The sequence below is a fragment of the Erythrolamprus reginae genome, chromosome 10 (genome assembly GCF_031021105.1).
Source record: "Erythrolamprus reginae isolate rEryReg1 chromosome 10, rEryReg1.hap1, whole genome shotgun sequence".
In the NCBI taxonomy this organism is placed as follows: domain Eukaryota; kingdom Metazoa; phylum Chordata; class Lepidosauria; order Squamata; family Dipsadidae; genus Erythrolamprus; species Erythrolamprus reginae.
The window spans coordinates 7,127,948-7,144,051 of NC_091959.1; the positions used below are offsets into that span (position 1 = coordinate 7,127,948).

At 44.7% G+C, this 16,104-nt stretch overlaps 1 protein-coding gene across 3 annotated transcripts in view; it reads right to left on the reverse strand.

The window, feature by feature from the left end:
- AP3B2 (adaptor related protein complex 3 subunit beta 2) overlaps positions 1–16,104 on the reverse strand; it is a 63,309-nt gene that overhangs the window by 28,317 nt on the left and 18,888 nt on the right. For all 3 annotated transcript variants that reach the window (XM_070762945.1, XM_070762944.1, XM_070762946.1), the window contains exons 5-9: positions 14,356–14,516; positions 9,786–9,852; positions 5,291–5,473; positions 2,738–2,914; positions 1,172–1,269 (exon numbers count right to left, since the gene is read on the reverse strand). In XM_070762945.1, coding sequence (XP_070619046.1) covers positions 1,172–1,269; positions 2,738–2,914; positions 5,291–5,473; positions 9,786–9,852; positions 14,356–14,516 — 686 coding nt within the window. The remainder of the gene's footprint in view (positions 1–1,171; positions 1,270–2,737; positions 2,915–5,290; positions 5,474–9,785; positions 9,853–14,355; positions 14,517–16,104) is intronic.

The following is a 16,104-nucleotide window of genomic DNA, read 5'->3' on the forward strand; positions in this document are numbered from 1 at the left end:
TGCAAGACAGACAGTCATTTTATTTTATTTATTTATTTATTAGATTTGTATGCCGCCCCTTTCCGTAGACATTTATCAGGTTGGACTGTCTTGGGATCCGCTACCACCAAAAATAGGGTCAACCTGAGTTTGTACAAGAATTTTAGGGGCTATCTGCTTTCTTCCAGCAATAGTTCTCCAGAAGTGATGGAATTACAACTCCCATTTCTAGGCAGCAGATAGGAGTTGGAATACCTGTGTACCATAGCACTAGTTTGATGGGAAAAAGTATTAAACTGATGGCTATAGCGCTTGACAGCCCTCTGTAAGCGGTTTACAGAGTCATTAGACTAGATGGACCATGAGGTCTTTTTCTGCCGTCAGACTTCTATGTTTCTATGTTTCATTCTCTTGCCCCCCAAAATCTGGGTCTTCATTTTACGAAGGAAGGAAGGAAGGAAGGAAGGAAGGAAGGAAGGAAGGAAGGAATAGCAATAGCACTTAGACCTATATACCGCTTTGTAGTGCTTTTACAGCCCTCTCTAAGTGATTTACAGAGTCAGCCTCTTGCCCCCAACAATCTGGGTCCTCATTTTACGAAGGAAGGAAGGAAGGAAGGAAGGAAGGAAGGAAGGAAGGAAGGAAGGAAGGAAGGAAGGAATAGCAATAGCACTTAGACCTATATACCGCTTTGTAGTGCTTTTACAGCCCTCTCTAAGTGATTTACAGAGTCAGCCTCTTGCCCCCAACAATCTGGGTCCTCATTTTACGAAGGAAGGAAGGAAGGAAGGGAGGGGGGAAGGAAGGAAGGAATAGTAATAGCACTTAGACTTATATTCCACTTCCTAGTGCTTTTACAGCCCTCTCTAAGTGGTTTACAGAGTCAGACACTTGCCCCCAACAATCTGGGTCCTCATTTTATGAAGGAAGGAAGGAAGGAGGTGGAAAATAGGGGAAAAGTGGATGGAATGGAATCTTGCGGGGAGGACAAAATAACAACTGACATTGAAAAAGAGCCATCTTACACAATAACATTTGGTCCCTTCTAAGGGACCACCAGGTTCCAAACATTGTGACAAAACAACAGGCAATCAAGAGTTGTTGGAAAGCGGCCGAAATGCCCTGTTTTGGTCGCTTTTCTGAAAGAAGGTCAGGGGGAAAAAATGAAAGTGGGAAGGAGGCGTCCGCAGACCTGTGGCTTCTCAGGAGGCGCACCAGGGCCTTCGCAATGACCCCAACTTCAGCCTTGGGAGCTAGATGGAAGTAGAGCTGAGCCACTGACATCACCACCTAAAAAACAAGAGAATATAGGAAGTAGATGTAAAATAAAAAGGAGGAACTTACATAACTAATTAATTCTTAGAGATAAATAAAGTATTTGATGTATATGAAATGTGTTATTATACCTTTGATTGATTATAGGTGGTTGAAAGTATAACAAACATGTCAATTAAGTAAATAACCGAAACTATGTTTTATTTTTTATGTTACCGTGCATAATAGCCGGTGAATTAATTAATTATTCGTTGTGTTTAATGGATATGTACAAATTGATCAATTAAGTGATGCATTTTCCCCCCGTTTATCTCTTTCTTTTTCTCTCTCTATTTTTCTTTTTGTTTTTTGTCTCTTTTCTCTCTTCTTTTCTCCTTGTCTTTTTGTGTGTTATATTGTATGTTTTCAATGTTATTTATGTTTTGTGTTTAATTCAAATATTTCAATAAAAATTATTATTTTTTTAAAAAAATGAAAAACAAGAGAAGGTCATTGTGACACAAGCTGGTAGAACCACTAAGATGGTCATTTGCTTGCGGTATTCAAGAAAATGAAACAAGGCTCTCAGCTCAACACAGACTGTCCAAAGTCCACAAATGCAAGGAATCTTGTGGTGGACGGAAGACCAATAAGAAAACAAAAGGCCAGGGTCTATGGGATCTAATTGGTCTCTGGGAGGTATATTGCTGCCAACCTGCCTTCCATTGAGGACCTGTAGACTGCAAGAGTCAAAAAGAGGGTGGGAAAAATATTTACTGACCCCTCACATCCTGGACACAAATTGTTTCAACTCCTACCCTCAAAAAGTCGCTACAGAGCACTGCACACCAAGACAACTAGACACAAGAACAGTTTTTTTCCGAACGCCATCACTCTACTAAACAAATAATTCCCTCAACACTGTCAGACTTTCTACTAAATCTGCACTTCTATTCTACTAGTTTTTCTCATCATTCCTATCACCCATTTACTCCCATGTTGACTGTATGACTGTAATTTGTTGCTTATATCCTAAGATTTTTATTAATATTGCTTCTTCATTGCTTATTTGACCCCTATGACAATCATTATTGTACCACATGATTCTTGACAAATGTATATTTTATTTTATGTATGCTGAGAGCATCTGCACCAAGACAAATTCCTTGTGTGTCCAATCACACTTGGCCAATAAAAATTCTATTCTATTCTATTCTATTCTATATGGCAGGAGACAGTCCTGTAAATAGTCTGGTCCTAAGCCATGTAGGGATTTAGAGGTGATAGCCAACACCTATAAAGGAGGCAAGAAGCAGCCAGGTTGAATGCTAGAAAACATGGCCAAACTTTGATGTTGGTTTTGTGGGCGTGGCTTGGTGGGTGTGGCTTGGGCACGCCCACCTGGCTACACCCACAGAACCAATAGGGGTAAAATTTTGAAGGCCACACGTGGAGAACGCCCTTGCGTAGTTCCCGCTCCCCCAACCCCAACACAAAAGCTCACCGCAGCATTGCGGCTTTGCAACAGGGGTTTGGTGTTGCGCAGTAGTAACCGATGGTCAGGATCCATCACGTAAGGCTTGCGCTTCGCCAAGGGGGTTGACTTGGCCTTGTCGTCTTTGGCGTCTTCTTCTTCGGATCCGTAGAAGGTTTTCTCAGCGGTCTCCTCCAGGAGAGATTCCTGTCCGTCAGAAAGCAACAAAAGGCATTTGAGGTTAAAGTGTGGGGACCTTTTTCCCCCCTCCGCCCCCGAATCTTCAAGCAACTTCTACATCGCTCCATTAGTTGGGCTTATTAAGCCATAAACCCGACCCGTCTGATTTAGTTCCCATCATTATGTGAAATAAAATGGCTTTACTTTGCATAATACGTTATACTCCCAAGAACAAATAAAATCACATTATGGTTCAATAGGGATGGTCTGACTCACCACGCATATACAAAGACAATTGTGTGCTCCTTGCAATCACCAGCTATTCTAGTCAAGTCGAACATGTGGTGCGAACTGGGGCATCCTGTTCTAAGAACGTAACAAGGTCCTGGGCTGGGGCAGGTTTTGCGCAAAGACAGGTGGGGTGCCCTTGTGAAATGTGGACGGTTCAAGTTCTCACAGCTAATAACTCTGACCCCCATCACCCTGACAGTGTTACGGCTGGATGTTTTAAGGGAGAAAGATTCAGGGAATGTAAATAACCGGTTGTTGATTTCTCCATAACCTTTTCTCCAGCGCTAAATCGCTGAAAAAAGAGATTCATCTATGTGCATGTATAGAACACCACTGAAACTGAATGTTTTATAGGTTGTTTAAGTTTATATGTTCATCTGTCTGTTCATTTTCTTTCTTTTTTTCTCTGTATGTTCTGGGTTTGCTTAAATTGTTTTTCTTTTCTTTTCTTTCTTTCTTTCTTTCTTTCTTTCTTTATTTGTTTGTTTATTTATTTATTATTTGGATTTGTATGCCGCCCCTCTCTGAAGACTCGGGGCGGCTCACAACAAGTGCAACAAATCATAAATAATCCAATTAATTAAAGTATTTAAGATTAAAAAAGAGCCCCATATACTAACAAAACACACACACAAGCATACCATGTATAAATTAAACATGCCCAGGGGGAGATGTTTCAGTTCCCCCATGCCTGACGGCAAAGGTGGGTTTTAAGGAGTTTACGGAAGGCAGGAAGAGTAGGGGCAGTTCTAATCTCCGGGGGGAGTTGGTTCCAGAGAGTCGGTGCCGCCACAGAGAAGGCTCTTCCCCTGGGGCCCGCCAACCGACATTGTTTAGTTGACGGGACCCGGAGAAGGCCCACTCTGTGGGATCTAATCGGTCGCTGGGATTCGTGCGGCAGGAGGCGGTCTCGGAGATATTCTGGTCCAATGCCATGAAGGGCTTTAAAGGTCATAACCAACACTTTGAATTGTGACCGGAAATTGATCGGCAGCCAATGCAGACTGCTGAGTGATGGTGAAACATGGGCATATTTAGAGGAGCCCATGATTGCTCTCGCAGCTGCATTTTGCACGATCTGAAGTTTCCGAACACTTTTCAAAGGTAGCCCCATGTAGAGAGCATTACAGTAGTCGAACCTCGAGGTGATGAGGGCATGAGTGACTGTGAGCAATGAGTCCCGGTCCAGATAGGGCCGCAACTGGTGCACCAGGCGAACCTGGGCAAACGCCCCCCTCGCCACAGCTGAGAGATGGTTTTCTAATGTGAGCTGTGGATCGAGGAGGACGCCCAAGTTGCGGACCCTCTCTGAGGGGGTCAATAATTCCCCCCCCAGGGTAATGGACGGACCGGTGGGATTGTCCTTGGGAGGCAAAACCCACAGCCACTCCGTCTTATCCGGGTTGAGTTTGAGTCTGTTGACACCCATCCAGGCCCCAACAGCCTCCAGGCACCGGCACATAACTTTCACCGCTTTCTATTTTTATATGTAGAAACTTAATAATTATTTTTTAAAAAAAGAAAAAGAGATTCAGAACGATAGATAGATAGATAGAGATAGAAAGATAGATAGCTGATAGATAGATAGATAGATAGATAGATAGACAGATAGATAGATAGATAGAAGACAGATAGAGAGAGAGAGAGAGAGAGAGAGAGAGAGATAGATAGATAGATAGATAGATGATAGATAGATGATAGATAGATGATAGATAGACAGACAGACAGACAGATAAACAAACGCAAAGCCTGGAGGCTGAATCCAGCCCACAGGGCTGCCCTGGAAACAGCAAAGAACTGACCTGTGCTGCCTCTGCACAGCCCTCCCGAGCTCTGTTTTCGTCTGTAATGGCCTCCTGCAGCCCTCTGCCAGCAAAAACAGAACCGGGGCAGGCCGCACAAACCCAACTGAGCTCCATTTTTGCTGGCAGAGAACCGGGGAACATCGTGGCTGAAAACAGAACCTCGACAAGTGACAGCGAGCTGGCCCCGCCCACCTCAGCCACAGCCACGCCCAGCCCGCCAAGGTCAAACACAACCCAGACGTGGCCCTCGATGAAATCGGGTTTTGACCGCCCTGTGAACCTCTTTGCCAACTGCTCCTTGACTCACGTTCAGGTTGGGGCTGAGGAACTGGGTGCGGGCGTAGCGGGTTAGCATGTTTATGATCACCACTTGGCCCCATTCCTCTACGTCAATCAGCAGGTTGCACAACTTGCGGTAATTCTTGTGAATAAGGTCAATGCGCTCGGGGCAGACTTCCTCGAAGGCCATCACCACGCTTCCAGCCACCAACTGGACAAGGAGACAGAGAACACAATGCACAAATTAAGAGAGCGTGCGGATTGAGAGCGGAGGAGCAGGCGTCTTTTGTAGACTTCTTCCACAATTGTGAGCAGGCTCTTTCTTGGTCCTATTAAAGGCGACAAAGTGACTGCAAGCCCCTTTTTGAAATACACTGCTCAAAAAAAAATAAAGGGAACACTTAAACAACACAATTACACAATGGTTATGACCTATAAAGCCCTTCATGGCACCGGACCAGATTACCTCCGGGACCGCCTTCTACTACACGAATCCCAGCTACCAGTTAGGTCCCACAGAGTGGGTCTTCTCCGGGTCCCGTCAACTAAACAATGCCGCTTGGTGGGACCCCGGGGAAGAGCCTTCTCTGTGGCGGCCCCGGCCCTCTGGAACCAACTCCCCCCAGAAATTAGAATTGCCCCCATCCTCCTTGCCTTTCGTAAGCTGCTTAAAACCCACCTCTGCCGCCAGGCATGGGGGAATTGAGATTTCTTCTCCCCCTAGGCCGTTACAATTGTATGCATGGTATGTTTGTATGTATGTTTGGTTTTGTATATTAAGGGGTTTTTAATTCGCTTTTAGTATTGGATTATTATTGTATACTGTTTATGATTGCTGTTAGCCGCCCCGAGGTTTCGGAGAGGGGCGGCATATAAATCCAATAAAACTTGAAACTTGAAGCTTGAACAATATAACTCCAAGTAAATCAAACTTCTATAAAATCCAACTGTCCACTTAGGAGGCAACACTGATGGACAATCAATTTCACCTGCTGTTGTGCGCATTGAACTTTGCACAGAACAAAGTATTCAATGAGAATACAGTGATCCCCCGCTCGTTGCGAGGGTTCCGTTCCAGGACCCCCCGCAACGAGCGGGTTTTCGCGAAGTAGCGCTGCGGAAGTAAAAACACCATCTGCGCATGTGCAGATGGTGTTTTAAACTTCCGCAGCGCTAGCGAGGAGCCGAAGATTGGGGGGCGGCGCGGCTCTTTTAAAACATCGCCGCCGACATGGGGGGCTCGCTAGCACCCCCCCGAACCCCCAACCAGGGTTTGGGGGGGTGCTAGCAAGCCCCCCATGTCGGCGGCGATGTTTTAAAAGAGCCGCGCCGCCCCCAATCTTCGGCTCCTCAGCGGCGAGCGAGCCAAGCCAAGCCGGCAGCAATGTCGCCGCCGCTGCAGCCAACGCGCGCTACGATCTTCCGGGCCAGCCAGGCTCAGCGGATCAAGCCCGGCTCCTCTCAGCCCAGCATCCCGGGCCAAGCGGCTGCCTTCCGTCACTGAGCCTGGCTGGCCCGGAAGATCGTAGCGCGCGTTGGCTGCAGCGGCGGCGACATTGCTGCCGGCTTGGCTTCGCTCGCCGCTGCAGCCAACGCGCGCTACGATCTTCCGGGCCAGCCAGGCTCAGTCACGGAAGGCAGCTGCTTGGCCCAGGATGCTGGGCCGAAAGGAGCCGGGCTTGAAGATCGCAGCGCGCGTTGGCTGTGGTGGCGAGGGCTTGCGATGGAGGGTGGAGGAAGCGGCCATGGGAGGGCGAGCTGCCTCAGGGAGGAGGATCGGGCGGGACCAGGTGGGGGCTGGAATTTCTCCGCCAGGGCGAAGGGCGGGCGAGCGGGTGCTGAGGGCTTCTCGCCCTCCCGCCAGCAAGAGGGGGAGCGAACGGCGTGGGCAGGCGAAGGGCGGGCGAGCGGCAGCGAGGAGTTTGCGTGGGCGGTGGGGAAACTCCTCGCTGATGCCAGCAAGAGGGGGAAGACCCAGGGAAGCCGCCCAGCAGCTGATCTCCCGGTTGCCATCTACGCATGCGTGCCCATAGAAAAAAAGGGCACGCATGCGTAGATGGTATTTTGACTTCCGGGTTGAAAAATCGCAAATTACCCTGTTCGCAATGGTCGGGGACGCAATAACCGGGGGATCACTGTATTTTCATTCATTTAGATCTAGGATGTGTTATTTGAAGGTTCCCTTTATTTTTTTTGAGCAGTATAGATCTTATTTTTAAAACTTTTTTTATTTTTCTTCACCTCCACATACAAATTTTACAAATCTAACCTGTATATACCTTTCGATATTACATACACATAATTCCAAATTATTCTTTGTTTCATAAGCCGAAATCTTAATGAATTAATTGATTCACTCCCTTTTGACCAACAGTAATCTATCCCTCTAGCTATTCTTTCTTGCACACTCCCTCCTTCTTCAAACCCTTTTCTCCTCCTACCTGCTTTCTCTTCAATAGATTTTTTTTAGATTTCCCTATCTAATTTCTACTTCGTTCTGTACAAAGCTGAATGTGCACAACAGCGTGCGAAATTGATTGTCAATCAGTTTGATTTCACAGAAGTTTGATTTACTTGGAGTTGCATTGTGTTAAGTGTTCCCTTTATTTTTTTTGAGTAGTGTATATTGCCCCCAACAATCTGGGTCCTCATTTTACCGACCTTGGAAGGATGGAAGGCTGAGTCAACCTTGAACCAGTAAGGATCGAACTGCCAAACTACTTGCAGCCGAAAATCCTCAGAAGTAGCCTGCAGCACTGCGTTCTAACTAACTGCACCACTGCAGCTCATAATCCAAATAATATCGCTTAGCAATAGCATTTAGACTTATATACCCCTTCACAGTGCTTCACAGCCCTCTCTAAGCGGTTTACAGAGAGTCAGCTTCTTACCCCAACAATCTGGGTCCTGATATCCAACCTTTCTTTTATTATTATTATTATTATTATTATTATTATTATTATTATTATTATTATTATTATTAATTATTATTATTATTTATTGGATTTGTATGCCGCCCCTCTCCGCAGACTCGGGGCGGCTAATAGATGTATGAGACATCGATATATATACTAAAATTAGACTGGCTTTATTAAAACCTCTTTACCTTGATTTATTTAACACTTTCTCTTATTTATCTATAATCTTAAATATTAGATATAAGGAAATGAGCTACTGAAAGTATATCTAGTTCACAATTTTAGCACAGATCTACCGCACACCCGTCTGCCCTTTCTTTCCTTCTACTCTTCTCTCTCTTCTCCTTTCCTTTTTTTCCCTTCTGTATGTTTATGTTTGTCGATGTTTTTTGTCTATTTGTCTCTGTCTGTTGTCAAATGCATATTGTTTAAACTATAATTCAACAGGATTATTGTTTTAATCTCTAATTACCCATTTTTCGCATTTCTTTTTCCTGTAATTTGACATGTCTATACTGTTAATTGTAACCGATGTATTTATTGTATATTTGTAAATAAAAACTTTTATTAAAAAATCCCAACAATCTGGGTCCTCGTTTTGCTGACCTTGGAAAGATGGAAGGCTGAGTCAACCTTTGAGCCTACTGAGATTCGATCTGCCAAACTGCTGGCAGCCGGTGATCGGCAGAAGTAGCTTGCAGGACTGCACTCTAACCACTACACCACCGAGGTTCTATCTTAGGCAACCTGTTCGGAAACTTCAGATCGTGCAGAATGCAGCTGCAAGAGCAATCATGGGCTTTCCCAAAAATGCCCATGTTACACCAACACTCCGCAGTCTGCATTGGTTGCTGATCAATTTCCGGTCACAATTCAAAGTGTTGGTTATGACCTATAAAGCCCTTCATGGTATCGGACCAGAATATCTCCGGGACCGCCTTCTGCCGCACGAATCCCAGCGACAGGTTAGGTCCCACAGAGTTGGCCTTCTCCGGGTCCCGTCGACTAAGCAATGTCGTTTGGCGGGACCCAGGAGAAGAGCCTTCTCTGTGGCGGCCCCAGCCCTCTGGAACCAGCTCCCCCCAGATATCAGAGTTGCCCCCACCCTCCTTGCCTTTCGCAAGCTCCTTAAAACCCACCTCTGTCGTCAGGCATGGGGGAATTGAAATTTCCCTTCCCCCTAGGCTTATAGAATTTATACATGGTATGCTTGTATGTATGAGTGGTTCTTTCAATTGGGGTTTTTTAGATTGTTTTTAATATTAGATTTGTTTACATTGTCTTTTTATATTGTTGTTAGCCGCCCCGAGTCTTCGGAGAGGGGCGGCATACAAATCTAATAAATACAAATACAAACACAAACCTGTCAATCTACAAGAATTATGCTCAACCTCATCAATGTTAAAATGTATGGACTTCAATTCCCAGGATACCTTACTCAGAGTGCTGTGGAATTCTGGGAGTTGACGTCCACACTTAATCTTAAAGGCAACCAGGGTTGAGAAATGCTATCTCGAGATGCCATTCCTAAAGCGTTTTGCAATTTTTTTCTTTCTCAATTTTCTTCCCTTATCTCCACCCCCCTCCAGAGACAGTCTTACTCACCGTGGTCTTATCGGCCAGCAGCTTCTCAATAACCTCAATTAACTGGTCTTTCTGGTCCGAGTCAAGGCTGAAAGGAACAGACAAGGCCATTGGGTGCATAAAACTTTTCCTAAAGGCTGAGTCAACATACTGCGTCCTACTATAATGTGAATTATTTCACGATGGGCTTGAACTTGCTCCTTGAGATGAAGTCGAAGAGATGCATTTTAAAAAATGATTCGGTGTTTGAAATTCACATGCTAGCTTCATATCCTTTCATTCACACAAAAATCTATACAGTGGCACTTCTACTTAAGAACTTTTCGAGATAAGAACCAGGTGTTTTTTTGCCTCTTCTTAAGAGCCATTTTCTACTTAAGAACCCGAGCCTGGAAAAATTTGCCAGGAAATTTGAGAGCAGCACGGAGTCCCGGCCAGTTTCCTGCCATTCCCCCTTTAATCCCGGCCACCTTGGACTTTTCTAGGCTGCCAGAGGAGCCTTTCAGTGGTACTTAAGGAGGCTTTGGCAGTCCAGAGAGAACAAAGCATTTTCCTTTCTCTGGGCGCTTGGAGAGGGAATAAACCTTTGCCAGCACCCAGAGAAAAGAAATACTCCCTTCACTCTGGGCAGCGACTGTCTTCCTCCTCCTCCTCCTCTTCCTCCTCCCACCCAAATTCCAAGCTTTTATTTCTTTCCTAATGGGTTTGCACGCATTATTTGCTTTTGCATTGATTCCTATGGGGAAAATTGCTTCTACTTACAAACCTTTCTACTTAAGAACCTGGTCACGGAACAAATTAAGTTATTAAGTAGTGGTACCACTGTATCTGTATATATGCTCTGTGTATATGTGTGTATGTGTGTGTTTAAAGCACAAAAACCCATAGTAAAATTTTAGGATTGCATGAACACCCACAAAAGTTTTGGCAGTCACTATAGGGCTCCCCCCAATTCTTTCTTTCTTTCTTTCTTTCTTTCTTTCTTTCCTTCATTCCTTCATTCATTTATTAAATTTGTATGCCACCCCTCTCCATAGACAACAAAAGGAGACATCATTAGACACATTAGAGCAGGGGTAGGCAAAGTTGGCTCTTCTATGACTTGTGGACGTCAACTCCCAGAATTCCCAAGCCAATCATGCGAGCTCAAGAATTCTGGGAGTTGAAGTCCACATGTCATAGAAGAGCCAACTTTGCCTACCCCTGCATTAGAGAAATCAGGTTAACCGTCTTTCATGAAAATGAATGCACCGTATTTTTCAGAATATAAGATGCACCTTTTTACCTCCCAAAAGAGGGCAAAAACTTGGGTGCATCTTTCAATACACTGAATGTAGACCCACCCAGCCACCTCAAAGAATAATTTATCTCCTTGCAGCAAACAGCAGCAGAGCCTGATTAGCACAAACCACAAGCAAGCCTCCTGACACTCAGCTGATTGATTGATGGGAAGCTCACATGATAAATGAAAGTGACAATTAAAACTGCACAGAGACAAATTGCTGAAACTAGCTGTTTGTTTTTTGCCGCAGGTCAATAACTATAAATGCCTACAGAATGTTCAAATTATTAGACTTATTTTTTAAAAGACTGCTTTATTATTGTTCTAGATAACTTAACAAAACGAAGAAGTTTTTTTGAAAATAAATGCTTGATCTGAAAAGGGTCAGTGCTGTTGTATCTTCTTTTAAATAGCAGAGAATACTTCCAGAAAGCCACATCAGTTTTAAAGATCTGTAAAAATATAATCTGAAATGTCCTGTTTTAATATTAAGTATTAGTATTAAGTACACTGCTCAAAAAAATAAAGGGAACACTCAAAGAACACATCCTAGATCTGAATGAATGAAATATTCTCATTGAATACAAAGTTGAATGTGCTGATAACATGTGAAATTGATTATCAATCAGTGTTGCTTCCTAAGTGGACAGTTTGATTTCACAGAAGTTTGATTTACTTGGGAGTTCTATTGTGTTGTTTAAGAGTTCCCTTTATTTTTTTTTAGCAGTGTATTAGTATTAAGATAAGCCAGCTGAGTTAAACCCTGACTTAGTCATGTTTGAAGTGGTTCTATTTAAATAATTGGGAGGAGTTAGTGTGACTACATTTAAGAAAACCTTCTGGCATTAATATACTGCCACAATGTCCATTTCTCAAATTCTTTGCTATTTCTATGGGCCATGCACAGAAATACACAATGCACAGTGTTCCCTCGATTTTCGCAGGTTCGAACTTCGCGAATAGCCTATACCACGGTTTTTCAAAAAATATTAATTAAAAAATACTTTGCGGGTTTTTTTCTATACCACGGGGTTCCCCGCCCGATGACGTCATACACCATCGCCAAACTAATAATTTTTGCAAATAAATAACAAAAAAAATAATTATTGTCACTAAATAATTATGTTTATAAGTATCAGAATCACTAAGTGTCTTATTCAATGGTGAGTACCAGTAATAATGGTGAGTAAATGGCTGTTAAGGGAATGGGAAATGGTAATTTAGGGGTTTAAAGTGTTAAGGGATGGCTTGTGATACTGTTTATAGCCAAAAATGGTGTATTTACTTCCGCATCTCTACTTCGCGGAAATTTGACTTTCGGGGGGTGGTCTCGGAACGCATCCCCCGCAAAAATTGAGGGTACACTGTACATCAACTGTGCTGTTTGGCAAATCGCTAGGATGCAGAGGCCTTTCTTCCTTGTTTTCATCTCCCCAAATTAAGGTGCGTCGTATATTCTGAAAAATACGGTATCCTACCCATATTTATTTAGCTTTTAGCCTGGCTTCTGGCCTATTTGTCCTGGCTCTGCTATGCTGTGGGAAAGGCATCTCCTTTCATACTTTTGAAAGAACAAACATGGCCCGCAGCCAGAAATTTTGCACACCCCTGTGCAAACAGGCGGGCAAAGGATGTGAGCCAAGCACACTGTAATGCACTATTTAACACCTGTGCGCTAGCCTCTGGGTCAGTTGCTTTAGCACTTGTATCTAGCCGATTAGATATGGATTTTTTAAAATCCTGCATTTATTACGTTTGTAAATAATTCAAGGCAGCAAATGTATCTAATACTCGCCTCCTATTTGCCCCACAACAACAACCCTGGGAGGTGGATTGGATTGAGAGAGGGAGACTGGCCCAAAGTTACCCAGCCAGCTTTCAGGACTAAGGCGGGACTAGAACTCACTATCGCCTGGTGATTGGACCAATTCACCCAGTCAGCTTTCAGGATTAAGGTAGGAATAGAACTCACTGTCTCCTGGTGATTGGACCAACTCACCCAGTCCGTTTTCAGGACTAAGGCGGGACTAGAACTCACCATCTCCTAGTGGATTGGCCCAACTCACCCAGTCAGCTTACAGGACTTTCTGTGTTATGAGCTGCTCCGAGTCTCCGGAGAGGGGCGGCATACAAATCGAATAAATAATAATAATAATAACTGACCCGGTCTGTTTTCAGGATTAAGGCGGGACAAGAACTCACCATCTCTTGGTGATTGGCCCAACTCACCCAGTGAGCTTTCAGGTCTAAGGTGGGACTAGAACTCACTATTGCCTGGTGATTGGCCCAACTGACCCAGTCAGATTTTAGGCCTAAGGCGGGATTAGAACTTACCATCATCTGATGATTGGTTCAACTCACCGCGTCAGGTTTCGGGCCTAAGGCGGGACTAGAACTATCTCCTGGTGATTGGCCCAAAACCCACCTGCTGGATTTTAGGCCTAAAGTAGAACTAGAATTCATAGCAGAGGTCTTCAAACTTGGGAACTTTAAGACCTGTGGACAGCACAGCTGGCTGGAGAATTCTGGGAGTTGAAGTCCAGAGATCTTAAAGTTGTCAAGTTTGGGGACCCCTGATTCACGGTCTCCTGATCCACAGTCAAGCAACTGGTTTTCAAGCTTAAGGCAGGATTCGAACCCATCACCTTCCGTTTTCTAGTCCGATGCCTTCACCTCTAGACCAAGGAACCTCAAAAGAACCTCAGTTTTTGCACCCCTGCCTGCTGCCCAAATCTCTCAACAGGAACCAGGTGCAATTGGACAACCAAGAGGTGGTTCCAGTGATGGGCTCCTACAGGTACAGTTAAATACGCAGAACCAGTAGAAAATTTTTGATTTTTGATTTTATTTTTTTCTCTTCTGGGCTCTGGGTATGTTTTCCCTATCGCAGTAAATGAGGTGGAATGTGTGTAATTTTAGAAGAGCTGTGCATGTGTGTCCATACACTTTATATAGTAGATAATGTATATTTTTGTGTGCCTGTGTGTAATATATATGGCATATATACTTAGAATTAAATAGTATATTTTGGATGTTCGGTAATAGCAAATAGATAGGGATATTGTATCTCTTCGAGGTGAGAAGAGGTCAAGCGCCCTAATCCAAACTCTTGATGTGAGTGACCTCAAGTTGGCCATCTTTAAGCCAGTCACATGACCTTTAAGCCACCTCCGGGCACATGATTGTCAAGCTACTCCCACCTGGTCACATGGCCGGCAAACCACACCCACAAAATAGGCCACGCCCACAGTGCAGTAGTAAAAAAAATTGCAGCCCTTCACTGGGTGGCTCTGGAGAGATCAGCTTTACCTGTACAGCTTAGGGATGGCGTGAGCTGCGGTCTTGCGCACATATGGAGACATGTCCGAGGCTGCCTCCTTGATGGCTAGCATCATGATGGGCACAATGATGGGGACCCGGATGCTGGAGAGGACCCGAAGGGCGCTGGCTCGAATCAGCTGATTGGGATCCTGGAGGCCAAGAAGAAACAGAATACCACCCAAAACAGAATACCCTACGAAACTAGACTTTCAATCCTGGGTCTAGAAAGCTTAGAACCACGATGCCTTAAACATGATCTAAGAATTGCCCACAAGATCATTATGCTGCAACGTCCTTCCTGTCAATGACTACTTCAGCTTCAACCACAACAACACACAAGCACACAGATTCAAACTTAATACAGTATTAACCGCTCCAAACTTGACTGTAAAAAATACGACTTTCGTAATTGAGTTGTCGAGGTGTGGAACTCATTACCTGACTCCGTAGTGTCATCCCCTAACCCCCAACATTTTACCCTTAGACTATCCACGGTTGACCTCTCCAGCTTCCTAAGAGGTCAGTAAGGGGCGTGCATAAGTGCACCAGCGTGCCTTCCGTCCCCTGTCCTGTTGTCTCTCCTATATCTCTTTATATATCCTTCTTCTACTCCTATATCTTTTTTTCTATTCTTTCATTGATTTTTTGTGTTCCTATATCTTGCTTCTAGTCTTTCATTGATTTAATTTACTATAAGTTTATCCTATGTAACCGTCATCATGTTTTGGACAAATAAATAAAATAAATAAAAATAAAAAATAAATAAAGGGCAGGCAAACGTTCTTTCCCAGAGGGAGGATTTCAAGCTAACCCCGCTTTCATTAGGACGCTGATAAACCTGTCGCAGGACATCACCTCCAGGGCTCAATGCATTCGGACGGCCCCTTCCACTGGTGTCTCCATTACAAGTAGTCCTCAACTTGCTCAGTGACCAGTTCGAAATTACAACAGGTACCCCAAGAGCCACTTACAATCTGGTTTTGCAACATAGAAACTGCATTGGTTGCTGATTGGTTTCCAGACACAATTCAAAGTGTTGGCAATGACCTACAAAGCCCTACATGGCATCGGGCCACTTTACCTGCAGGACCGCCTTCTGCCATAGGAGTCCCAGCGACTGGTTAGGTCCCACACAGTCGGCCTTCTCCAGGTCCCGTCAACTAGACAATGTCGTTCGGCGGGGCCTAGGGGAAGAGCCTTTTCTGTGGGGGGCCCGGCCCTCTGGATCAGCTCCCTCCAGAGATTCACACTGCCCCCACCCTCCTTGCTTTATGACCATCATCGCCATTACAGTCCCAATTCAAAGACCCTTCCATTACTCTATTACTGCAATGCTCTCTACATGGGGCTACCTTTGAAAAGTGTTTGGAAACTTCAGATCGTGCAGAATGTGGCCGCGAGAGCCATCGTGGGGCTCCCTAGATTCGCCCACATTTCTGCAACACTCCATGGTCTGCACTGGCTGCCGATCAGTTTCCGGTCACAATTCAAAGTGTTGGTAATGACCTTTAAAGCCCTACATGGCATTGGGCCAGAATACCTCCGGAACTGCCTTCTGCCGCACGAATCCCAGCGGCCGATAAGGTCCCACAGAGTTGGCCTTCTCTGGGTCCCGTCGACCAAACAATGTCATTTGGCGGGCCCCAGGGAAAGAGCCTTCTCTGTGGCAGCCCCAGCACTCTGGAATCAACTCCCCCCAGAGATTAGAACGGCCCCCACCCTCCTTGTCTTTAGAAA